Source organism: Aptenodytes forsteri, unplaced genomic scaffold, assembly GCF_000699145.1.
Source record: "Aptenodytes forsteri isolate BGI_AS27 unplaced genomic scaffold, ASM69914v1 Scaffold53, whole genome shotgun sequence".
NCBI lineage: Eukaryota > Metazoa > Chordata > Aves > Sphenisciformes > Spheniscidae > Aptenodytes > Aptenodytes forsteri.
Window position 1 is genome coordinate 9,743,298 of NW_008795909.1, and position 26,004 is coordinate 9,769,301.

The 26,004-nt window shown below is 43.6% G+C and overlaps 2 protein-coding genes across 2 annotated transcripts; one reads left to right on the forward strand and one right to left on the reverse strand.

Moving 5' to 3' along the window:
• ZXDC (ZXD family zinc finger C) lies at positions 1-10,981 on the forward strand (the record flags this gene model as incomplete). The annotated part of the gene is made up of 10 exons (XM_009284549.1): positions 1-247; positions 782-934; positions 1,921-1,999; positions 2,117-2,247; positions 3,183-3,353; positions 3,937-4,622; positions 5,363-5,447; positions 7,285-7,457; positions 8,752-8,853; positions 9,907-10,981. Coding segments are annotated over 10 exons (1,914 nt in total), but the record flags the coding sequence as incomplete, so codon positions are not given.
• A 2,051-nt stretch (positions 10,982-13,032) lies between these two features.
• On the reverse strand, positions 13,033-25,523 carry CFAP100 (cilia and flagella associated protein 100). Its single transcript, XM_009284426.1, has 14 exons — positions 25,499-25,523; positions 25,030-25,136; positions 23,431-23,623; positions 22,715-22,782; positions 21,890-22,053; positions 21,183-21,263; positions 20,383-20,564; positions 20,142-20,304; positions 18,072-18,120; positions 17,343-17,494; positions 16,384-16,519; positions 15,714-15,916; positions 14,134-14,227; positions 13,033-13,146 (listed from the first exon to the last, which is right to left on the reverse strand). Exons 1-14 carry the CDS (start codon positions 25,521-25,523, stop codon positions 13,033-13,035), a joined length of 1,731 nt encoding a protein of 576 aa, XP_009282701.1.
• Positions 25,524-26,004: the final 481 nt, after the last annotated feature.

The window sequence follows — 26,004 nt, forward strand, 5'->3', positions numbered from 1 at the left end:
GCCTACAAGCTGCGGCGGCACCTGCACTCGCACGACAAGCTGCGGCCCTTCGCCTGCGCGGCGCCGGGCTGCGCCAAGCGCTTCACCACCGTCTACAACCTGCGGGCCCACAGCCGCGCCCACGAGCAGGAGGCGGCGCACAAGTGCGAGGCGTGCGGGCAGCGGTTCCCCAGCGCCGCCCGCCTCGCCGCCCACCGCCGCCGCAGCCACCTGGAGCCCGAGCGGCCCTACCGCTGCGACTTCCCCGGTAAGCCGCCGCCGACCCTCTGGGGCTTGGTTCCCTCCCCTTCCAAAAAACAGCTCGCCCGGGTAAGGATGGGATCCCTTCCCTGAGTCTGTGCAGCGGCTCAGCTCGCTTTTCCTCCCCGCTGCCCCTCCTTCCCCTTCGGATCTCCCCCAGAGTCTCGAGGAAGGGCCCCGCTCCACGCCACCTCAGTTACCAACAGGGAAAGTTTGGGAGCTGGAGGGTGCTGCTGGTCAGCTTACGTGTGGCTTTGTGCTCGTGTGGTGAAACGCCTTAAGCCACAGCACAAGTCTTCAGTGGTATGCCTTAAACCGGACTGCGCGTGTTTTGATTGCCCACCTTGGCTAAATAATTGTAATCTCTGGGAGTGATGTATTAGGATTGCACCATTTGGTTTTACTGTGTGCCAGCATTTAATATCCTGGAAAAAAGAGGATCACGAAGGTCCCCCACTAAGATTTGGGAAGGAGAAAAGAAAGCAGTTTTCCTGATTCAGTTTTGTATCAAGCTGATGCGCTGTTTCCCTTCTCTCCCCAGGCTGTGAAAGAACATTTATCACAGTGAGTGCGTTATTCTCCCATAATCGAGCCCACTTCAGAGAGCAAGAGCAGTTCTCCTGTTCGTTCCCTGGCTGTAACAAGCAGTATGACAAAGCCTGCCGACTGAAAATCCACATGAGGAGTCACACAGGTATTCATGAGGGTGACTTGTACCTGGGGAAGTGCACGGAAGATAATATGCAGAGAGTGGACTTCAGTTTGCTGGAAAAACTGAAAGTCATGAAGGCAGAAAAGGTGACATGAGTTATTTGGAGTCAGTGAAAACATTTGATTCTTGGCCTTCTGGGGGTAGGAGTCCATTGAATGAACTTGCCAAATGCGAAGTAGCTATGGACGTGCAAAGCTGTGGCTTTTGGCATGTGGACTCTGTTCAGAAAAATTATCCCAGCTCTATTCCCGAGTTCATAGACATTCAAAACATTGTGTAAATTCTAATCTTGGTTAAAACAAACAGTTAAAAAACTCTCAGAACTCTCATGTGAAATGTATGTACCAAGGTTTGGAACAGCAAGAAGATAAATTTCAACTCAAGCAAGCACTCCTGACTTGCAAGGACTGCTGCTAAACTGAAATCCAGCCTTTTAATGTTTTAAAGACAATTATGTGTACTCTCCACTGTCCTCTGTTTTCCTGGTTTCATGGCTTTACAGTGTGGGTTTTGCTTTTTTGTTGTTTTTTTTTTTTTTTTAAAGTGTCACTTTTTTTAAGTGAAAGTTCATAGATGTGATGGAAACTAACTTCACATACTTCACTGTATTGTAATCAACATATAATCACAGGTCATGAAAACAGAAAAAAAACATTTAAGCTGTGTTTCTTTTGAATAATGCTACTATTAGTTATTGAAGCACCTTCAAGATAGCTCAGATTAATATGAGATGGATTGGTAATTATCTATGCTCCCTGATGCATAGGGAAAGGTGTGATGGCCTTGAGTTAAAGACGACTCATTGTACGACGGGGAAGGGGCATCACAGTACTCTGCAGTGAATTGCAGGAGAGGGTGGTTGAGTCTTCTCGTTTTAAATTAATTCAATTCAAGCAGCTCTTGAGATTTTTCTAGTAGCAGTGTCTATTTCCGTATTAGATCATTAACATAACCTTTCTTTGCTGAAGGTGAAAGGCCTTTTATCTGCGACTTTGAAGGCTGTGGCTGGTCTTTCACCAGTATGTCCAAGCTGCTGAGACATAAAAGGTAGCCTTTTCTGATTATACTGTCCTAAGTCACTTGCTGTTTGTTTGTTTGTTTTTCTTCCAGTACTTAAGCAGCAGTGGGTTTAATCATGCCAATGGCAATTTCCTTCCCTTGTAGGAAACACGAAGATGACAGGAGATTTATGTGCCCAGTAGAAGGCTGTGGGAAGTCCTTCACAAGAGCAGAACACTTGAAAGGCCACAGTATAACTCACCTTGGTACAAAACCATTTGAGTGTCCAGTAGAAGGTATTGTTCAACTCTTGTATGTACTAACTGGTAATCGGTGTGTGTACTGCCTAAAGATGGTGTGCCTTTTCCCCAAACGCAAGCTTATTACAGGATCAGAGCAATTCAGGGTGAGTCTTATAACAGAGTTTGAAGAGGTAAAACTCAACAGAAGACGCGTAACTGAATGAGTGATCATTCTCAAATTTATGGATTGCAGAGAAAACGGTGGTTCATGCTCTAGCTTGATTTTGTTCTTTATGATGATCAGAACTGCTTTATTCTGGAAAATCCTGCCTCTGATACTCAGTTTCTGCAGTTCAGCTTTTTCACTTGATTCATCAGAAATAGTGAAAAGTGGTCCTGTCCCAACACCTTCAAGGCCACGTTTTGCTGTTGTGACATGTCATCTCGAGTGTTCAATGGTTGCACAGTGCTAGTCTCTGCTGCTGGGGTGGTGGATGGCCATGTGAATGGTATCTGTTTTGGTTGTACAGGAGCCTTGCTGACGCATTTCTTAGCATTACCTCCATCACTTCAGTAGGACTCCAGGAACAAAGATTTTGGGTCTGATCTGGGATATTCTGCTTCATAAAGTAAAGCAGCTCTACTTGGTGATTGTTTCTCCTTCTAATGGTTATGCTAGCAGTTGTCATGAAGAGTTTACATTTAAGATGCCATAGCGGGGAAAGGTTGTGCGTTACGCTGAATGACTTAAGGGTTTCTTGTTGTCAGAAACAGGTTGTTGAACTATCCTACCCACTGAGATGTCCTTGTTGTAAAACGAGGAAACGTGTATTTGGCTTTCTTCTGATTCCTGTGAATGTATGCATAGGTGCTGCAAAATAGCAAATAGAGTTCTGCAGAGCTACTCTGATTGGTTTTCTTAAGATACTAAGTATGAACATCAAATTGAAATTAGATGAAACTTTAAAGCCTTGTATATCTTCTTGTAGGCTGTTGTGCAAAATTTTCAGCACGAAGTAGTCTGTATATTCACTCCAAAAAACATCTTCAGGATGTAGACTCGTTAAAGACTCGTTGCCCTGTATCAAGCTGTAATAAATTGTTCACTTCCAAACACAGTATGAAGACACACATGGTCAAACAGCATAACTTCAGCCCAGGTAAAGTATTTATTTCAAACTATAGGAGGGTGCAATGGAAAAACTTAAGTGTTTTATTAAGGAAAATGTGTGTTTACTGATGTTGAAATCTGAGCCCCATTGATGTGAATGGCAGAATCTTCACTGAGACTGGAGTTGGTTTTCCCCCCACTAAAATTTTCCGTGGGACTTGTAACCGAGTGTCAGAAAGTGAGACTTGAGCTTGACCTGTGTGAAACTGTGAGAAATTGCAGCTCTTTTGAATGAGGTAGAGCTTGTCCTTCTCCATGCCATCTGTAAAATATGAGCAAGGACTAAAAGCACTTCTTTTCGCACTCATTTTTCCACTCCTCTATAACCTAACTTAGTCTGGACTGCCTTAGTGTTATCTTTTGGCAAGTGCTTTTGCAACTGAAATTTCTCAGTAAAGGAGTGAACTTATTTCGGTAAGCTGCTTTTCTTTAAGTCTGCTTTCAGGGAAGTTGGGAAGTGTTTTAGTAGGCTGAGAATCTAGAGTTTTAAGCATCCTCCTTTGATCATTCATATTTTTCCTCCCCGCTGTCTGATGAAAGGTCTGTCTTATAACCAAACCCTTCTCTTCCAGATCTCCTAACTCAGCTTGAAGCAAGCAGCTCCCTCACACCCAGCAGTGAACTCACTAGTCCGGGACAGAACGATCTCAGCAACATAGACCTTGTATCCCTGTTCTCCAATGTGTCTAGTAGCAATTCTGGAATTGCAACAGACATGGCGCTAGTGAACTCTGGAATTGTCACGATCGATGTTGCTTCGGTGGGCTCAACGCTCGGAGGAAACCTGCCTGTCAGTAACAATTCTTTAAGCCAGGCAGTTGATCCCTTGATACTGGTGGCTAGCAGCGATATGCCACAGAGCCTGGACAGTTCTCTCTTGCTGGGAACCAGTGCAACAGTTCTACAGCAAAGCACTTTAAATTTGGATGATGTACAGACTGTCAATGCAGAAGCCTTGGGTTCGCTAGCATCTCTGTCGGTGAGGAATTCCAGTCAAGATGTGCACGGTTTGACGTCCAGCAATAATTTAACAATTGACACAGCCACTTTGACTCCTTCTAGTAGCCTCAGTGGTACCAATGTGCCTGAGTTACTAACACCAACTAAAGTTGAACGGAATTTGCTTCCTAGCTCGGACGTTGTTGGTCAACAAGAGGGCAGCAAAGTAGTGACACAGTTTGTCTTCTCCAACCCTCCAGGGAGCTACAGTGCACAGAAAGAAATGGATCTTGGCACAGTGACTGGCAGCTCATTTTTGGTATGCAGTAACTATATTCGTTTTACCCCTAGATGACTGAGACACCCTGACTGTGGGGATATCCACTGCTACTTATAGGGAGACCTTTCTCAGATTTTGCGGATCATGCATTTTGGGTTTTTTTTGATGAAGGATGTAGAACATTATGTTGAATAGTGTGCTGGCAGAAGTAGATTCGGTGTGGTGATAAGTTCTCTTAAGAAACACTGGAATTCTGGTGGGGAGAGTTAAGGGAGAACCTTTCAAAATAAGAGATTAAAAAATAAGCGGTCATCTGTCTGAGGATGAAATGGAATTTACAAGAATACCCAAGAACACGTGGTGTCTTGTGCATTTTGTTCCAGGGAAAGATTTGGGCTGGGAGAGTAACTGAAACATTTTCATCTCGGTCCTCATTCCCGTTTTAAGTACTCTTCCCTTTCTGCTTTACTATGTTACTGCAGACTTAACTGTTTATTTACATTGCAAAGTCAACGTTTACCCTGTTAAAATCTGAACACTTAGAAATGTGGAGCCAACTTCCTTTTGTGTCGAACTCCAGATATTAAGTACATACAGGGAATTTATTGAAACGTTAATCAGAAGAGCACAGGAAATGAGAATTCAGTGTTTGCAGTGTAAAAGATAACTGCAACTGAGAACTCATTAGTCTGTGTTCATTGTCTTGGTTTGTTCTTGCATTCAAAAAACTTTGCATCTCTTGGGGTTTTGTTTGTTTGTTTGTTTGTTTGTTTTACTAGGAGAGCAGTGGGTCTGCGAGAACAGACTACAGAGCCATTCAGCTAGCCAAGAAAAGAAAGCAAAAAGGGAATGGGAGCAGCACAGGTGAGAAGCTGTTAATTTTGTTAAATTTACTAAATACAATTATTTAGGATTTTTGGCAGTGAAATGGGAGCAGGTATCTCAGTACATTCTTAAACATCCCATCCGTTTTATTGCTAGTTAACATAATTATGCATGTGGTGTACCATCTGTTACTTAGGATAACCACATTCTGTGGAATATCAGATTCACAGTAAGTTTACAAAGAAATCTGCACCATATGTTTCGCGATTGTTAACAAGACACTATCTCTCCATCTCTCCCTCTGCTTTTTATTTTCTTATTAAAACAAAAAAAAAAGGTCACTTTGCTTTCTGTTGTTTATGCTTTTGGTCTTACCTAGTGGGTTCTCTTTTACCCGGTACAGACAATGAAAACATCAACTGGATTTGTTTTGCTTCTGTGTGTCACTTAGTAACAGTGTGTATGCAGCGTTAAGGAATCTATTTCTTAGTTATCTAGAAATACTCAAACCTCTCAGATTTTAGCCATGTAGAGAGTTCTTGTGCAGGGTGAGGTTTAGGTCATGATTTCAAATGTGTCCTCTTTTTCTTAAACTGTAGTTTGACTCAGACATGTCTGATGTGAATTATACACCGTTACTTTGCCAGATCAAACGTGGTCCATGGCTCACTAGACTTGCATGAGCTCAGGCGTTTGAGTTGTGTCTACCCTTGGTGCTGGGGTGGAACATCATTCGTGTGTGTGTGTGTGTATATATATATATACAGTTTAGTTCTTCCTTGCTGTCTCTTACTACCTTCCACCTCTGAAAATCAAGGTGATAATTTTTAAGGTGAGTTAAGAGACTAGTTCTGAATTGAGCACTGTCATGTTTCTGTATTTGTAAAAGGTATACCTGCATAAATTCTGTCTGGTTCAGTGAATCATCACACGGAAGGATAACTGCTTTGTGAAGCTAGTTCTAAGTGTGCTTGTATCAAACATGTGCATGTATCATCAAACATGTCTTTTGGACATTAGTTTAAAAAAAAATCGCGCTTCATCTGCATGTCTCCTAAAGTGGCCTCAGAAAATTCCTATTTCTGTTCCTACTCAAGACTCCCATAGTCCACTTCTCACCAGCTGTTGCCTTAATGCTACCATGTGCTTCTCGAAGTGGTCTAAAGAGTCTTGTATTTCTAATTGGTTTAACTAGGGTGAATAAACACTGTAGAGCAAAGTTCAGTGTTTAAAAAGAAGTTATCCAAGCCTTTTATTTACTCTAGATTTAAAAAACAAAACAAAAAACCCTGAAACAGCTTACAGGATTGTATTCCTACATTTATTTTGATTAGGTTTTTGGTTTTCAGCTTGCGATACAAGCAGCTGGTTCGTCTTGTTTTAAACTGAAAAATGCTTAAAGTTGTGATAGTTGTACTTCTGTAGCCTGTTCTACCTAACAGTCCTTGAAATCTTTCTGGAAATAGATGAGCTTCACTATGCTCTTTTTACAGTTTGGAAAAATGATATACATGACTTCTCAGGAAATGAGTTGCAAAATTAAAAATAGAAAATGCAATTCTACTTCCTAATTCCATTCTGTAACTCCACAAATATGCTGATATTTCTGTGATACCAGAGGGGTGAGCCCTAAGCTTAGCAGTTTGTGATGTGGTTTTAATGGCATTCATGTAAAAAGATGCTCAGTCAGCAGTTGGAGTTCATCAGCTGATTGCTGTCTGGCCTTTTAGCAGTTATCAGATGGTGCTTAATTATATTGCACTGTTCCAGGCATTTGCTGTGTAGTGTAAATAACTGCATAAAATTGAAAAATACTGGCAGGAAACTCTGGCAAATTGCTTCTGACCATCTAAATTTTAAAATTGCTCTCTTTTAGGGGCATCTGGCTCTGGTCAGAGGAAAAGCAAGGGTGGTAAAGTAAGCCCTACCAACTTTTCATCATCCACTCCTGGCAGTCGACTGGGTGGCAACATAGTTCTGCCAAACGGAGGGCTGACAATAAGGGACCCTGCCACTGGAGCCCAGTATGTGCAAATTCAGCTTCTTCAGGTAAGAGCTGAGGAGGAAAAACATGCCCATCTTCTCTGTTACCCAAACTGACACATTTATGGAAGAATCTGACTCTCTCTGAACTCAGGTACCCCTAGATGGGATCTTGAGATCTGCAGTATGTACCATGTCCGTTAGGGCACTTGCCCACAAGAAGCACTTTCCTGGGAAGTTTATATGAAATTGGCTTTAGAGAGGTCTGGAAATGCCTGAAAACAGAGCTGGTTCAATCATGCAACTGCTGGGGGCCCAAACAGATGCATTGTGGAAATGTGCAAGATGTTTTTATTTGGTTTAGTACTAATCTTCAGTCCAGCCTGGAACACAGGGGCACTGTAACTGCGCAGAACATCCTGTTCAGCTTCTTAGGCTGGATACACTTGGCGTAGGAAACACTGTGGTGGAACTAAGAGCTTTAGCAAACTTTTGTTTTGCATGTGAGAGTTGTGATCCTTCAACGGCTTAGGATTTTCCCAGTTTGGACAGGCAGTTATGAGAGCAGCAAAACAGGTGCTACATTCCTGTCCCAAAATATGGGGTAATTGTTTTTCCATAAGGAAAGGATTACAAGCATGTGTTACCTTAGAGGATGCACGGGAGTATGACTTTTTCCTCCAGTCTTTGTTGACACCCCCCCAAATTCTTACATTACTCCGCCTCTCTCTCATTTACAAGGTAAATGAGACTGACATGAAAAGATTCCTGCAAAATGAAGTTTCAGCCTAAACTGTTATTTTTCTAAACTGTTGAAATGAAGGTTAAGATTTTTTTCTAAAAATACCTTAGTAGTCTATGTGGGCTGATCAGTGGAGCACGGCAGGTAATATGGTTTTGGGCAGGTGTATATCTGTATAATATCCAGAGTGACAGTAAGTTCATTCCACTTTATTCCTACCAACACATGGTATGGAGGAAGCTATGGGCAGAGTTCTTCCTCTGTCTATTTTTCTGGTGGGTGTAAATGTTTGTAACTTTTATGTTAAGTATCAGTTTCACACAACATGATGAAACGTGTTGCATATTTCTGAGTGTTATGTTTGTTGGAAGATGAGCTGTTCCTTCTGTTTCAGTTTTCCAAGTTGATTATGATAGGATAATAGGTTATACACTGAGCTAGGTTCAGATTTAAGTGGTAGTTAGCTTTCCACATACCTTTGTGGATCTAGGCCTTACTAGTACAGTGAAGTAGCTTTATCAGATTTTTTTTTTAAGATTGTGAGGCTGAGTGAAATTTGCCGTATTGTGCTGAGATGCTTGGGGGTCTTGTAACCACATCATGTTTCTGCATTCACAGGATGATTCCCCAGGAGAGGGAGATTTGCCCTTTCAGCTGAGCTCTCAGTCCTCCTCGTCACATTCTCAGCTTACAGTGGATTTACCTGTTCACATACTTCAGGTACAGCATGTCAGAGCTGTTGGGTTTTATTGCCTAGCTTGAAAGGGAGGAGAGTTTACTGTGAACGTTGGTGTTCTGCCTAATGAAAATACCTTGTTTTCCACTAGGAGTTTAATTTCACTTACAAGAAGCAGTAAGCAGAGAGCTGCACTGCAAGATTTATCTTGTGTATGTTACCAACCTTTGACATACCATAGGTGGTTGTTTTTCTTCCTCTGTTACTGAGTAATGAATAACTAAATGTTACTCATTACTGAAGGGCTCCATTCTTGTTTTCGTGATCCCATACTGCAGATACTAAGTGGGTCAAGAAAGAGGATCAGAATTGATATGTAACAGGTTACAGGAAGGGTGGGAAGAGGAAAATAAAATCTTGAGCCTAGCTTTCAGAGCAGCGTCTATATGGGAATGGCAGTTAGATTAAAAAGCCTGCTTGCTTCTACAGTCTTTCATTTCACTACTTGCCCTTGTTAACTACTGAGTGTCAGTGTTGTTTGAACGCAGAAAGCTTCATATAGCTTCTTGCATAAACGTTTTGTTATCTGCTGTTCTGGTAAACTGCATATTAATGAGTAGGAGCAGCTGAGAACCACGCAGCAATGAATGATTAGCGTGTACATAAACCACATTTTCTACTTGATCATGTGGGGCTTTGGTTTTGATACTCTGCAATGCAGTTATTCTTACCAAGTGTGCTTCTCCTGGATAGAAAATAAAGCTTTTGTATTTGAGAGGAGCATCTTACTGTGATAAACCTAGAAATAAAAGAAGAGTACTAGGATCGTTGGCCACAGTAGAGAGTTAATAGAGGAAAAGCAAATAGTGATTTTAAATTTATCGCTGTTAGTAATGCTCATCTGAAGTGTTCCAAACGAAAACTGGAGCAGCACTGTTTGAGTGGGTCCCCAAAGTAGGAAAGCTTTAGGTTTCTTCTAAACCATTCAAAGCATTTCTCTGGTCTTGGATAAACATCAAGGTAATCTTACTGATATGCATTAAAAGCATCTAGGGGTGAAAGCACTGAACTCTCATGCTGTCTGTTTGCTTTAACAGGAACCACACAATTCCACTGAAGATGATGCAGGTTCTGATAACTCTCAGTTCACTGGAAGCACAATAAACTTACAGGATCTGGAATGACCATTATTAAGAACAGTTACTTGAAAACAAATTGGGCAATCATGTCTTGACAAAGTGAGATAACTGTGTGGGTCTTTTTCCAAGGAAAACATGAAAACTAGGAGTACTTGGATTATGGTTGCACTCTTCGCAATTTGCTAAGGACAGTTGCAGCTGAAGGATTTTCTTAAAAAATGTAAATCCCACTTGATGTGCCTGTGTAAGATACCCTGTCTGCCTGGTGGTTGGAGAGACTGAGGCAGACTGCTGTACAGTGTTGTTTCAGGGAGAAGTACTGTATTATAAACTTCAAACTGAGGTAATATTTACTGTTTTCACAGGAAAGCAAGTATTCTACAGCTAACAAGTACAAATTTATAATCCTGCCTACAACAGTTAAAACTTTCCTTGCGTTGGTCTCCTGCTGGAGCCAGTGGCATCGAGGAATTAAGAGCTAAAATTTGCAAGTGTTTTCCACACACAAAAAAATAATTGTTTTGGCCCCTGTGTTTTGGCAGAAAACTGGAATGAAGTGTCACATGTAACAAAATTAATGTCCTATGCCATGAAAATGCTCCAAAATCTTCATTTTAGAAAGCTAGATTCTAACTGTTAACTTAGCTGTGAATCAGTTTGTAGCTCATGTTGAGTTTCTCCCTTTCCTTGCTCCTGTGTCCCAAATACTTTGCTGAATTCTTCCAGCAAAACTTGAAAAAGAAAACTGCAATAGAACTGTACTCACTGTAAGTAATTAGCTAAGAGTCCAACAGCATCTGAGAGAGGTTCGTTCTATCTTTATGTTCCCTTTTTTGGGAGGAATGTTGACTGTCACGTAAATTTAAGCACCTTGATTTTTATCTCACCTATGAACTGCTGCCAAGTTACCTGTAAACTGGCCACTACCTTTTTATTTTGGGTTTTGTTTTTTCTTTTTTTTTTTTTTTTTCAATTGAACACTGTTTAACACTTCTCTTTATTGATACGCCAGTGTGTCACATGCACGTGGAGCTTCCGGCTGGTTTACAGAATATGCAGAGTATTTTATGAGGGGAAAAGAATTGTTACCTGGGAAGATTTGCCCCTTGCCCCAACTGCAGTTTCTCTTGGGGGTGGGGGGAGAGGTTGTATGTACTGTACTTATCTGGATTGCAGACACCTAAATAAGTATAGGGTTGTATAGGGAAAAACCCCCTTCTGGTTACATTTTAAGGTAGTAATTTAAATGTTTCTTATGGTGATGTACTTAACACTTCTTCTTTATTGATACGCCAGTGTGTCACATGCACGTGGAGCTTCCGGCTGGTTTACAGAATATGCAGTTGTCAGAGTATTTTATGAGGGGAAAAGAATTGTTACCTGGGAAGATTTGCCCCACTGAAAAACTGCAGTTTCTCTTGGGGGTGGGGGGAGAGGTTGTATGTACTGTACTTATCTGGATTGCAGACACCTAAATAAGTATAGGGTTGTATAGGGAAAAACCCCCTTCTGGTTACATTTTAAGGTAGTAATTTAAATGTTTCTTATGGTGATGTACTGAATGCCTATAAAATTACGTATAGGAGTTTGTTAAAAGGGTGTATGTACTGTTTTTTATTCTCAATGAGGTGTGTGTGTGTATGCACGTATGTGGGGTTTTTTGTTTGTTTTTTTTTTTACAAAGTAAGATATGTCATGCAGGAGAACGTTGTGATCTTTCTAATCTTGCACATATTTATTTATTTTACAGTTATACTGATGTTGAATTCACATGAGGTCATTCAGAAATGCTTTTACTTCCTGTGCCTTTTGAACTATGTATGTGTCCAGATAAATGCTTTTTTCGGTTGAAGACTTGGAGAGGGAAAAAAAGCATACAGGTTACATTCAACTTCAGATCCTGATTTGTAGGCAGTATTATATCCTCTGGTTGAACCAGTTTTATTTTTCTATCTTTAGCTTAACTGAGCATTGAGGTCTCTCTGTTCCTCTCATTCTGAGTTTACAGCTTATGTCCAGGGAATCTCTTAAACCCTCTCAGGTTGGGTTTCCAAACCGAACTAATTGGTAGATGAGATCATCTACCTGGTGGCTGTGACTGCAGCACGGAGTCCACTCCTGAGAGGTAGAAAAGATGGGGAGGAATCATGCTGAAGGGACTACTGGGTCTTGCTCTGGTGGTCACCATGCTCTCCCTGGAAGCTGAGACGCCTCGAGCTCCCAATGCCTGCATTATTCTGTTCTCAAGGACCATACCAGTTCTTAATCTATTAAAATGGCCAAGGAACACTCCATCTTTTTATGGGACTTGCAACCAAATCTTTCTACTTCTGAAAATGTACCTCACTCAGCTTTGTAAGTGAATGTAAAGTGCTAACCTCTTGGGGCCGAAAATTGGATCACTTGGCTTGAACTCCATTGCTGGCAATGGATACCTGAAGAACTGCTGGTGCAAAAGGGTTAATAAAGCTTTTTTTTTATGGTCAGTTTGTCACTGGGTATTGTTCTTTGTATGGATGCATCTGACACAAAGTTAATTGCTAGCAGCTTGATTTCTGCAGAGCTTGTGTTTTTCCTTCGCTTGTGTCTTCTCCACAGTAGTGGGGTAGAGTCTGTAATGAAACCCCTCCTTTGGATTAAAGCGTAGCCTGCATTTTTTATAGTCCTTCAACAGATTTGCGATTATAATAGATGTCTGGCAGGTGCCTGGCTTAGTCATGCCTCAACAAAGATTGTTACCCAGGACTGCGATAGAGCTCACTAGTCAGGTTTGTAGGGATAGTGCTGTTTGTGTTCAAAAACTGAATGAGAAAAGCATTGTTGCTAGCAGGAGCCTGAGAAGCAAAATGAGAGAATTTTAATTTATTTTTTTAGGCAAAAGATCGATGGGAGGAAAAGGGGTTGCCTGACACAGCAACTTTCCCTGGGATCTTAGGGTAGGAGAAGATCTTAGGGTAGGAGAAGAAGGGAATTTCATGGGACTCTGAAGTTCATCAACTGAGCAAAGACTAACAGAACGTAGATCTATGAAAAACTTTTTCTAGAGCAGCATCAGCCCTACATGCTGTGGTTAAGGCTGTGCTGTCAAGTGAAATAATAGAATTGTTCTTCCTTCTCCTTATCCATTTGTTCTTGGCTGTGCTTTTTCTTCTCCTTCCTGGCAGGGGGGTTGGAACGAAACACCAGCCTCCTGCCGCTCTGCAGAGGAAGAAGAGGCACGTGCATCAGTGCCGTGTTGGAGTAGCATGTCTGAACCATGCAGCTAAAGCTGCTTCATGCTGCCAGGCTCTCCTGCTGTGAGGGTCCGTGGCCCCTTGCTGTCTGTTTTTTAGGCAGGTTTCAGTGTGTCTATAAAGTGTGTTTTTTCTATTAGAAAATGAGTGTGAAGCACCTGAAGGCTGTGCACATGCTCGTGCTTCAGCTTGCTACAACGTACTATTGCACCTGCAACTGGTTTCTGGCTAAAGCCTTATTTGTACTATCTCAAGAGGAAGGCAAGTTGGAAGTCCGAAGAAATATCTGAGGGAGCCTGCAGAACCCTCTTATTTTATCTTGGGTAAAGGGGCAGGGACTCATGGTGCCTGTTCTCAATCGCCCATGCTGTCACCGGCTTGGTGTGTGACTGAGAACTGGGATGTCCTCGCTGTTGTGTTGGCCTGTGAAACGTGCAGCGGGAGCCATGGCCTGAAGCTCTGTGCTGTGCCTCCTGAGGGGCCAAAGCTCAGTTTGGCGTAATGTGGAACATGCCAAAAAAGGTATGGTTTGATGGCATGGCTGAGCTGATCTAGGGCCTTGCTCCCGTTATTGGGAGTGTCTTGCTGCTGCCTGGTTCCTCATTTGCTGATTTGCATGCTTTTTTTAATACTGCCAAGTTAACAAGTTGAAATGAGCTTACTGAGAAAATTGGCAAGTAATGGAGGGGGCCATGTGGTCAAGACAAGGATAGGAGAAGGACGAGGGAAGGACACTGAGCTAGAATAACTTGCAGTATAACTGACTTCCCAGCAGTTGCTTAAGTTACATCAGTCCTGTAAATTGGGCTACACCTGAGTATGGGTGCCATCCCCACCCAGCTACGAAGGCCCCTAGTAACACTCTTCCCTTGAACGCTTGATGCTCAAGTACCCCCAGCTTCTCTGAAGTGGGCTGTTGAGGCGAGGTGTTCCTATGGATTACTGCGCTTACCTCTTTTTTTATAGTTGCCTGGGATCTTTCCAGGGCCCTTTGCAATCTTTCCTCCTGCTCCTGCTTCTGTTGTCTCAGCTTTTCCTCTCTGAGCCTTTTGAAGGGAGCAAATAAAGGATGGGTTAAATGTGGCGTGCAGCTACACCGAATATGCTTTTGGCACACAGCATCAACATCTAACATTACATCTTACATCTAACAGTGTAAGACCACCGGAGCACAGGGGTTTGGTATAGCCAATGCTGGAGTCTGTTGCTGTGAAGGTGGTAAGAGGGGAACACTTGCTGCAGTTGATCCTACTCTCCGGAGTGAGGGGTGGAAAAAGCATGTCAAGCTTTGCAAATGGAGATGTCAGACGGTTGTTCTCTCTTACAGACATGCTCTGTACCACCTTCAGCAGGTGCTTTACGCTCTACAGTTGACCAGGATGCTCACCAGCTTTGTGGCTGAATGATGCTTATTGTGTCTTAAGTTCTCACCAGTGCAACCAAGTCTGTGACGTACAGATGTAAGAGGGTTTTACATCCATGGAGCTACACTTTGCCTAAATGGGCACAGTGGAGGCTGATACTGTTAACTGGCTCCAATTCCCTATGGAAATGAAGTGCTAGAACAGAAATGGCTCAAGCTATGGAACACTGCAGTGGAAAGGAAATGAATTCTTGACCTTGTGATCTTCAGGAAAACTTTTAAATGCTCTTTGAAGCTTTGTTTGTTTGTTTGTTTGGGTTTGCTTTTTATTTGCGGGGGTCAGATTTCTTCCTGAATTCTTCTCCTCCATCCCCAGTGTGTCTTCTTTCTTTGGTAAGTTAAGAGTGCAAAACCATTCACAGAACATCGGGAAGAAGCATCATACCCTTCTACTACAAAGGTGAGGAAAGATGCAGAGAAAGAGAGTAATGTCACTGTTCTGGCTTTAAACCCTCGCACTATTTTTTTTTTCCTCTGCTGGATCTGATTCACCTGAGGATGGCCAGATCCAATCAGCTGTCCCGTTGCATCTTTGCTGTTTCTGAGGGGAAATTTCATGTGTGTAACTGAGCCAAAAGGAATGCGTCTCATCTCAGAAACTAAATTTATTGTGTTAATTGGCTACTATTTAATTTAATAATACAAGTTCAACTTGAGAGTTTTGTAGAAGAAGCATTTGAAAGCTGGCGTTGCTGACAAATGCCCTTATGTACCTATTGAAGCCTGACAAAATATCAAGGCATGTCAGACTTTTAGTGTGTTAAATAACTACAGAGGAGTAATTTTCTATTTAATCAGTTTAAATATTGTTACTGCAAATTGCCTTCTTAAAATGATGATTCTCTTCCAGATTTTGCCCTTTTCTAATGTAGCTTCCAGGTCTTTTCTAATGTAGCTGTGGGCTGCTGCTCGCTGATCGGGAGATGCAAGTACTATGAATGTGAAACCCTTACAGAAGTAAAATGGGATGGATTGGTCACATGGGCTTTCAGATTGCTGTTACAGTTTCCTGGGTTGATCTGACAAATTTGGCTCTTTCAGTGGCTTTGCTTTTGGCTGTCAACATTTAAAAATAGAGGCCCCATTTCCTGAAGAGGGTCTTGTCTTACCTTATCCTCCGTTCCTTTTTTTTGGCTTTCTGAGCCTGTTCTATCTTTGCTGGTGGGATTTTCTCCAGGTTGTCCAGTAAATCATTGAGCTGCTTTTCTATCACCATTAGCATCTGCACTGTCTGTAGGTTTGCCTCATTTTCTCCAGTGCAGTGGCAATAGATTTCCTGCACCTTCTTGTTCAGGCTTGTGAGCATTTTGTCCTAGAGATGAGAGGAGATACGGTGAGAAGCATGGCTGGGTTCTGCCCAGCAGAACCACAACATCCCTCCAAAAGCAAAGGAAATCAGTACACTTTAATTCCCTTAACAAGACTCAATTGCTTGTTTCCTGGTTTGCTTAGCACCAGTGTCTGGGATAGACGGCTGTATTGAGCCATTCTTCTGTTGGTCTCATCTTCCCAGCTTTGCTGTGGCCTGGGACAGGTTGCAGCTGCCCGGTTGCCTCTGTGAGCCCTACTCCTGCCTTGTAGCAGCTGCATGGAGCAGATGCATTTGCCCCACTTTGCTGCCTCAGCAGTGCCCCAAACCTGGCCTTGCTATAGCTCCATTGCTCAGAAACAGTGCTGATCCCTCCCCAGTGCAACCCACTGTCTGCTTTTTTCCCAGGATGGATATGGCTGGTGAGAGGAATGCATGCTAACCCCCCTTGCCTTGATCTCAGGATGTACCTGGTCATCAGCTTTGTATTCTCCAGAGGAAAAGAGGTGAACTTTGAGCTTCAGATCTGCTACTTTCTCTTCTTCCTTGGCGATGGAGGATTTGAGGGTGACTACCTGCTGTTTCAGCTCTGCCAACTTCTTCTCCCTAGGCAAGAAGAGAAAGGAGGTATTTTGAAAGGGCATCTCTGAAACACGATTCCTCCGCTGCTTTCCAGCCTGGGACCGTCCCTCCTGCTGCCGGCAGATGGAGGCAACGCTTCATGCCATTTCTGGGGAACTTGCACCCACAGCTCTGAGAGCAGAGGGAACTGGTGATTTTTCTGGAGTAACAGTTACTGTGCTGGTGTGGGGGAGGAAGAATTAGCATAGCTAAATATTCAAGACTTTTTAATAGGTCAATGGGGGAATTAGATTACCTTTAAAAACTTTCACAAGGGGATAAGCTACGCTTTAAATGGGAATATGTGTGTCTACCTGCCATTGAAATACTATATTGCAATTACACTTGGGTTCCCTGCTGGCTTCCTCTAGGAAGGGTTTGCACTGAGTCGGAATAGGTGCTGGTCTGAATCACTCCAGGACATGCCTTGTTTCTTCCTTTGATCTTTCTTCATGAGAATTACACGTTACTTCTGGCTTATGTCCACTCCAGGATGCTAAATGCATCAGTTCCCCAGCCTGTGCCTTGAGGACTAAGGAACTAGTCCCAAGCTCAAGTCCTATCTCCTAAACTACATGGATGGGACACTTTCCTAGGAGCTCACAAGATAGTGAGTGAGCTGGATGGGCTGCAGCTGGGCTCTAAGGTATGAGAAAGACACTCTTTGTTGTGTGCTGCGTGAACAGTATTACGTGTAGTCTGCAGCATGCAGCCTGATGGTGAGGTGCTAGTGAGGGGAAGGGGGTCACTTATGTTTGAAAGCTGGGGCACAGGGACCCCTTCCCACCACTTGCAGGGTCACACTTACATGCTTTCATGTGTGGTGATGAAAGTGTGTTGGACCTTGTCCAAACTTTCCTCGATCTCCTGGGAATTCTGGATCAAGGACAAGTTCTCTTCCTCCATCTCCGTGAAAATAGACAGCAGTTGTTGGGGATCAGTAAAATACAACTCAGGCTCCTGGAGTGGAAAACACATGCCATGAGTTTTTGTCCTCCTCTAGTTTCTTTTCCATTGAACTACATGGAGGTTGGTCTGCACTAGCCCTGGCTGTTCAAATGCTCTCCCACATAGAGAGGTCCGTGACTGTCCACGTACAAATGTCTCCCACCTTCCTGCCATGTGCGTAGCTTTACGCTGCCTCAGTAGCTCACCCCCAAAACAAGTTGCATTTTGGGGAGTAAAAAGTGGTGCAAACATCTGTGAGTGGGAAAACTTCAATTTCAGACATAAAACATTAACTTCATTAATTTCAAAATCTTCTGTTATATGATGTCATATCTTGTTGGGGGATGGCAAGCTTTGAGATCGTGGTAGGTTTTTGGAAGGTGGAGGAGGAAAGTTAAAATAAGGTATTTATAATACGTGTTGCTAAAACATGAACATTTATGAATGTATAAACAAACATTTATAATTAGTGGCTACAGTAACTCCTCAATACCGTAATGAATGGTTAGAAGGTGAGAGAAATTAGTAACATCAATAAATGACACAGGACAAACAGAAAGTGTAAATATTTCAACATGAGACTTCTGACCTCATCTTCGTCCGAGCAGGTTTCACTTTCTGCATCCTCCAATGAACTTCTGAAAAAGCATTTTGTGCATCAGGCCCTTAGAGAAATGATAGCTCAAAGGAGACCTTGTTAGTAAATTATGAACGCTGGGGTTTTTTTACTGTTGCTGTTTGCTCCTGAACAGTCCTTTGCATGTTCACACGTTTGCCCCCCTGTGGCTGTGGGCTGTTTGGGGGTCAGTAGGAGCGAGGGGTCACACAAACATGCAGCGTGGGAGCTACATCTGTCCACAAGCAAGCTGTCTTTTGAGCTGCTCCGGGCTCTGCTGGCCAGCGGGGTCGGGACATGACGCGTGAGCCTGAACTGAGGGTGTTGATCCAAACGCCTTTGAACTCGATGGGAGGCTTTGGCTCTTGGGCAATGAGAAGGCAGAGGTAAGAGCCTTATTAAAAAGGCTCAGGCAGCAGCACAGCAAGTGTAGAGAAAGCCTTGTGCTCCGTGTGGGATGTGGTACTGCTCCTAAACAACATGGTGTAGCCACCATGGGAGTCTGCAGTTTTTACCTGCCCTGGGAGAAGGTTGTTGAGTGCTTCTTCCGCTGCACAGCCTACTACCATTAACCAGCAGTGGGGCCTCTTTCTTCCCTGCTCAGCCCCAGGGACAAGCCAGCTCACAGAGCTTGAGGAGCAAGGCAAGAGGTGCCTGACTGATGTTGGCAGCAGAGCCTGCTCATCACCTTCACTTGCACCTGTCAACCTGTGCCATGGAGGGGTGAAAAGCCTCCATTTGCATCATCTTAGTGCCAGCCCCACGTGTGTCCACATCGTTCCTGCCATGTGGCAGCAGCCCAGTAATTGCAGTGGCTTCATGAGGGGTGGCACACGCCAGCCCTGCTTGGGAGAACCTGGCACCTGCAACACTCTTGAGTGGAGGCAGGGGAAATGGCCCTGCAAGCAATGACTTCAAACCCTATTGGTAACCAGGTTTTTTGGCCTTAGGAAACTCACCAGCCACTCACGCTTTGCTTCTCCAGACAATTGCTTTCTTTGCCTCAAGAAGCTGGAGCTGGTCATACTTGTCTCATGCTTCCTCCTGCCCCTCCTCTTCTGAGGCTGGCCCTGCCTACATTACTACTTGTCTCATACTTCCACCTGCCCCTCCTCTTCTTAGGCTGGCCCTGCCTACATTACAGCGGCGTTACTCTGCCTGTATCCCAGCATATACTGTCTGAAGGCTCTTACTGAAAGTAGACGGTCAATGCAATGTGGGTCTACAGTGGCCTCGGACCTTCATTAATGGCAAAACAACAGGCAGCTATTTGCATGGCAGCTGTGACCAACAGTGGGAACCAATAGCTCAGCCACAAATAGGCTGCAGAGAAGCTTTGCTCCAGGACAAATGCCCAAGGTCTATGATTCCTCCTGGGGTTATCTCAAGGCCCAAATTCTTTGGGCATTGGCCTTAGGAAACTCACCAGCCACTCACGCTTTGCTTCTCCAGACAATTGCTTTCTTTGCCTCAAGAAGCTGGAGCTGGTCATACTTGTCTCATACTTCCACCTGCCCCTCCTCTTCTTAGGCTGGCCCTGCCTACATTACAGCGGCGTTACTCTGCCTGTATCCCAGCATATACTGTCTGAAGGCTCTTACTGAAAGTAGACGGTCAATGCAATGTGGGTCTACAGTGGCCTCGGACCTTCATTAATGGCAAAACAACAGGCAGCTATTTGCATGGCAGCTGTGACCAACAGTGGGAACCAATAGCTCAGCCACAAATAGGCTGCAGAGAAGCTTTGCTCCAGGACAAATGCCCAAGGTCTATGATTCCTCCTGGGGTTATCTCAAGGCCCAAATTCTTTGGGCAAGGCTCTCAGCAGAGGATTTGAGGATGAGGCTCTGTTGGAGTAGGTACATAGGTACTGACTTGCACACCTGATGGCTTTCTACTGGTATTTTGATTTGTTCCAATAAGACCCAGATCTCAGTGTGCTCACGGTGAAGGTGAGGAGTAGGTTTCCTCTATACTGACTCCCAGTCAGTTGAGTGCTCCCTACAGTACTTAAGTCTGTTGTTTCCATTGTCTTGTACTTACAGTTTTCTTGTTGATAGAGGCTTCAGGAAATTTTTGAGCTTTGGCCTGATCTCTTGTAATGACCTGAAATCCAAACTTTTTGAAGACAGCAGGGAACTTGGCACGTCTATATAACTGGTACTATAGGGACTGGCAGTGTTTGTCCTGGCTGTCAGACCCTGGCCTGGAGACAAGAAGAGATGTACACTTAGAGCATGGAGCTGTCCCAGTGAGGAGCGGGTAGCTTTTCCCTGGCACTCACCCTGCTCTGCGGTGGTGGGAGGCGAGGCACTTTCTTCATTAGCTTTGTGTGTTGTTTTCAAATCCTTTTCCTTTGTGTGCTTTTTTCCATGTTCCTCCTGCCACTCTTTCGGAGATAGTTGATAGAGGAAGTCCCTGTACATCTTGTACTCCTCAAGAGTATTCTTGAATCTGGATATATCACTGGGTTGAGAGAAGTGGACAAAGTTTGTTAGCAGGGAGGAAAGCCCCTGTTTGAACAGGTTCTTTCTAACTCTTGATATTCAGCTTCACCCAGAGGAGGGACAAGAGGGCACGTGTCTTCATGGACATGCAAAGACAAATGGGAACCTGCCCTGCGTGCTCTCTGTGGTTCCTCATGTGGAAGCTGTCTGGTTACATGTCTGTGGCCAGAGCCTTGCTATGGCACTGGGCTTGCTAATTTGGGAATTTTTACTTGAAAATGAATGAGAAAGCTTGCCAGCTCAACACATAATGGGAATTATAGGGTGGGTTTTTTTTCTTTCCCCAGGTCACCATTAAAATGCATTACCTAGTTTTGTTTGGTTTTTAATCTGAGACTAAGCATTTAATTTTGGTTTTGGAATGTTTATACTTTAAAAAAAAAATCATTAAAAAACTAGTTGAGTTGTTTTAGAAGCAAAGCCAGCATCTGGAAAACAAAAGCTGAAACATTTTGACTCTTAAAATTGAACATTTTCAGAAATATTTTTCCTCGATTCCCTTTTTCCCCAAGGGCTGTGAGGGTATAGCGCTGTAGGAGCTGCTAAAGGCTAGGCAGGAATAGTGTGCAACCATTACCTTTGGAGGTTCTCTATTTGGGAAGTGATTGCCTGGATCTCCGTTATTTTCTTTGTCTTTGCTGCGGTTTCTTTTTCGGCACTAGGGAAGAATGCATAAACGTAAGCCATAAAACAATTTAGCAGTAAGTGGGTAGTGAATTGAGGTGCACATAAAACAGAGAAAAAGATGTGGGGGGAGCACTACAAATATCTCTTATAGTTGTATCCCAGGTGATGCTTGGCTCCTGCCTGAAGGCCCTGCTTGTCTTGGCAAAGAGAGTATGGGGTTCCAGCGACGCTTCCAGGTTAAGGCCTCCCTAATTTGGCTGCTGCTGAACATCAGTTGCTGCTCTGCCCTTGTGATACCTGTAATGGGCCAAAGTGCTCGGCTTGCTTCACTTAGGGGACTGTTTCTCCCGTGAGGGGTTGGGCAGAAGCATATCCCTCTCGTAAGGGTGTTGTGAGAAGAATGGAAGTGGTGGGGTCAACAGCAGGTTCCTTGCTGCAGCCAAATCAAAGGCTTTTGTAATGAGGGGATTCCCCAGCTATTGTTCTCCTTCCTCTCTTTCACTGAATGTGGGGGGGGAAAGTGCCATCAGGACTGTAACTCTGGGCAAGCTCAGACATAGAGCATTTGCTAGCCAAAACCCTGCGTGGAGGTCAAGTAAAAGACCTCCTGTGTCCAGCGCAAAAAAGCACACAAGTGGTTCTCTCAACTTCCATTACATTTTCAGGGCTTGAACAGAGTTTTTATGGTTCTCCTTCAGGAACTCATCAAACATGGCAGCATCCTTCTCCAGGTAGTATTCAGCCTTTTCCAGTTTTCTTTCCTTGTTCTTTGCTACGTTCTCCATCCTTTGAATCTCATCTCGCTTTACTGCCATGGCATACTGAAATGAACCCAAAAGGCAACACAGTCACATCGGTTGGTCGATTTTAAAGGTATGTTGGTTTAGCTTTGTTCTTGGTTACCTTATTACCTTATAGTTGTTGGCGGAGAAGGTAAGGATTTCAAACTAAATTATGTGTCTTAGTGCAAACTAGGTACATAGAGGCCAGGAGATATTTCAGAAGTAACATAGCAAATAAGCAGTGAAATTAAAGAGAGAATCCAGTAGTTGCAGCACTGCATTGACTCCGGGCTGACAAAGATTGATTCAGTTGTGTTACAGCACAATAATAGAGGTGAATAATGGGGATATTCCAGCACGGCTCCCTTATTTTGAGTTCAGAATGGCTCCCAGCTATAATTTATGTATAGGACAGCAGGAGCCAAATTGTCAGTATATCTGTGCATCTCACAAATGAAACAGTTGCTTGGCTGCTACTGGATAGTGCGAATGACCTATGTTCTTTCTTGGTTGGGATTGCTGGGCTATAGGCTACGAGTGTCTTTAACACAGGACTTGGACAATCAGTTCATGAGGCCTGATGTGTGCCTCCTTGGTATGATCTCTAGGCAATGGATCTCAGGGGAAAAAAAAACAAAACAAAGCAACACAGAGAAGAATAATTAAACGAACAGAAAGTAACATTCTTAAAGCCAAGTACCTCAAGTAAAAATACCTCTCTTCTGTCATTTATGTAGTCACGGAAGGTCTCCTTTTCTAATGGGTAGTCTGAAATGAGGATATAGAGTTGATCAGACTAGAGGGGGAAATATGGCCAAGGCAAAACACAGTGAATATGGAGGCTGCTGTGAGCATGGATGTGGTTGGCATTGGAGCCAGCAATACTGATTATTTTATTATAGTTTTGACCTTGTTTAGGATCAGTTTCATATGGGCTTTCACGGAGTAAAACCAGGTAGAATGGAGTGGAGAATTTGGTCCTTACAAAGGTCAATGTCCTCTAGACATTAATGGCAAAGCTACTCCTCATGTCAAAGGCAGAAAGTTTAGGCCCGGATCCACTAAAATCCAACTTTAGGTCGGCTTAGTAGAAATGTCTGCATGACACAAGGTCCTGCAAACTCTCAGCTGACTCCCAGCTGATTCCCAGAGCTCACAGCTACTGCAGAGGCCATAGGGGATGGTGGAATCCAGGCTACTGCGGTGGGGGTGATACATGTTCTGTACGTAAATGCATGAGATGGAGATGGCCCAGCCGCACAGAGGTTGGCAAGATGCAGCATATAACTATTGTGTTTGCAAGAGCTCACCAAAGTCAGCTAGAGCTAACTGCTACTCCCATCCCCTCTTTGATTTTTACTTTAGGCGGTAACCCAGCTGAGCAGCACCACTACAAAGATAGTAACCGTTCCCTACCTTTTTTAATGGCTATCTTCCATGAAAGACTGTCCTGAAGAGTTTTCAGTTTCTCTTCATTTGTTGCCTGTTTTCTGCCCTCCTCTTCTTCCTCCTTTTGCAGAGCTTTCCTCAACGCTTTTTGCTTTGCTTTTATTTTAGCAGAGTAAGTCATTTTCTCATGGATTTTCATGGTCTTCATCCTTTCACGTTCCTATGAGGAAAAGTCAGTTATGTGGACAGTTTGATTATGTGCTTTGTTTGCTGTGGTTTTTAAAGACATGAGTCGTTATTCACAGTTTAGAAATTTGCAGGCTACTGATATCCTGCTGATGCATGGTTGCTGGTTTATCTGACTAATCCCAATGATATTCTCTCTTGAGGCAACTGAAACACTTCATTTCTTAGCATTTGTTCTCATTAGTTTGTTGATTTGTATTCTGCATCTAGCCACCAGCTGTGCCAGTTTGGACCTACTCAGTGTCCTCATTTTTCCTTCCTGGATTACTCCTGGGAGAGAATGGAAATTTTCAGAGATTCATCCTTCAAGTCCCCTAGTAAGAGGGAACAAAAGGACAGCCCATGCTCGATACCAACTCAGTCCAGCTTTCACAAAGGCATGTATATCCTCAAGTTCGGGTTGAGAGGACCTATTCAAACCCACTCCAGAGCTTTCTGGAGGGTAAAAGGTTGTTCATGCTCAGTGCTTTCACATGGGCTGAAGTGTACTTCATTGCTTTTTGCACAGTTAGGGCATGGGTTAGGCTGAGGACATCACTCAGCAGACATCCTTGGTGCACTTCTTCCTAAGCCCTTCCCCATACTTATATAGTGACCTTCAACCCAAGCTAAAACCAGACTATCATTCATCAATGTGAGGTGAGGTGGCTTGCTTGAGCTTGTTTGGAGCTCTCCCTTTGTGATTTAGAAGCAAAGACCTCTTGCTTCCACACTACTGCCTGGCTTCTGCAACCACATGCAACAATCAGACCTCTCAGAGATGCGACAACCTCTCCATGACTTCCCACCCCCTTTGGATTGCATGCCCTAATGAAAGTCCACTGCAGAAATAAGGAAGAAAGAGACATTCCTGAGACCCAGCTCTATGGTCTGGTGGGTTGCAATTCCCTATCTTATGGAGAGAAACCTAAGGCATGAAACCCATGTCGTCCTTCTTCCTAGGCATTCATTTTGTTGGCAGTTCAGAAGAAGGTCACATCAAACATTGGAATACAGCGTCCCAAGCAGAAAGCCAAGCCTGTTGAAGTGGAAAGCAAAAGATCTTTCACCAAAGCTTTATGTAGAAATCAATGCTAACAGCACTGGCAGGTATCTTCTCCAGGAACAGGAGCGAGTGGTAAATCTGCCTTGAAGTAAGTAAGTAAAGTGACAATATCCAGATTTTGCACTAGCAACCAGCAAGCCTGTACTCAGATCTGCTCTTGGTAAAGTTAATCTCTCATCATGGACTTCGGTGGACTTGAAGCTGATCTGGGGGAATCTCAGCTGAATTTGACAGCTATTATTTCTGTCATGCACTAAATTTTGGTATTATATCGGTTGGTTGCCTGCCCTAGTGAACTGCTTGTATATACATTGGCCTAAAGCATGTATACATACCGCCTTAGCCTTTTTTCTTTCCTTGTCCCTTACTGAGAAAATGTCAATATCTGGAGGAATTGTAAATGGATTTTTCATGGGGTTTTCTTCCTCCTCTTCTGGGCTTTCTGCAAAAAATGGATGAGGATGTAGAAGACGCAAGGCAGAATATCAGGACCCAGTGCAAAGGGACTTTGCTGCATCACACCTGAAGGGTGGGCAGCTGTGCTCACAGCTGCAGATGCCTAACAATGCTGACTCAAGAGTGGGGAGCTGAATAGGGCTTATAAGAAGCCAGTGATGTAACTGAGACCTCTGTATGGTTTATGTCACTTGACCATATCTGCTGATCAACTCAGGATTTCAGCCAGGGATTTTTGTAAGTCTGGAGCTATTTTACCTGTCTCATCTGATCATGGGCAGAAGAGTCTGAATACAGTCCTCTCCTTTGACCTAACAATAAAAAGCTGCTGGAGCATCATGACCTTACCTGACAGCACAGGCTGGGTTTCCATTCCAGGTTTGGAAGAGAGACTTTTAGATGTTGACTCTGTATGTGGAGATGGCATCTTTGACCCTGGCCCAAGGAAAACCATAAATAAATCAATCAACTGGGACCTGCCAGTAACTGACGCAGCAGGTTTTACAGCAGTGATGGGCCTAGGGGCTTTCTGGACCTTAACCGCTGAGCCTTTTGTGTCTGTAGGAATTAACAAAAAGCTTCAGTAAACTGGAAAATATTTGTGTTCTGACTCCAAAAAGGAGATGTTCATCCCTGGCTTATGTGAAAGCTGTGTAAAACATAGTCCTCCTTACACGCACACTGATGGGAAAGCAAAGACAAAACAATTTGGAGATAACAAGCAACTCAAGTCCCTTGCCTCTTGTTCCACCCACATCTCCTGTTCTGATCCACACCCATACTTTGTCATCCTCCCATTGCTGGTTCACAAGCAACATTTTTACTCGCTAAAGCTCTTACCAGTAATTGCTTCA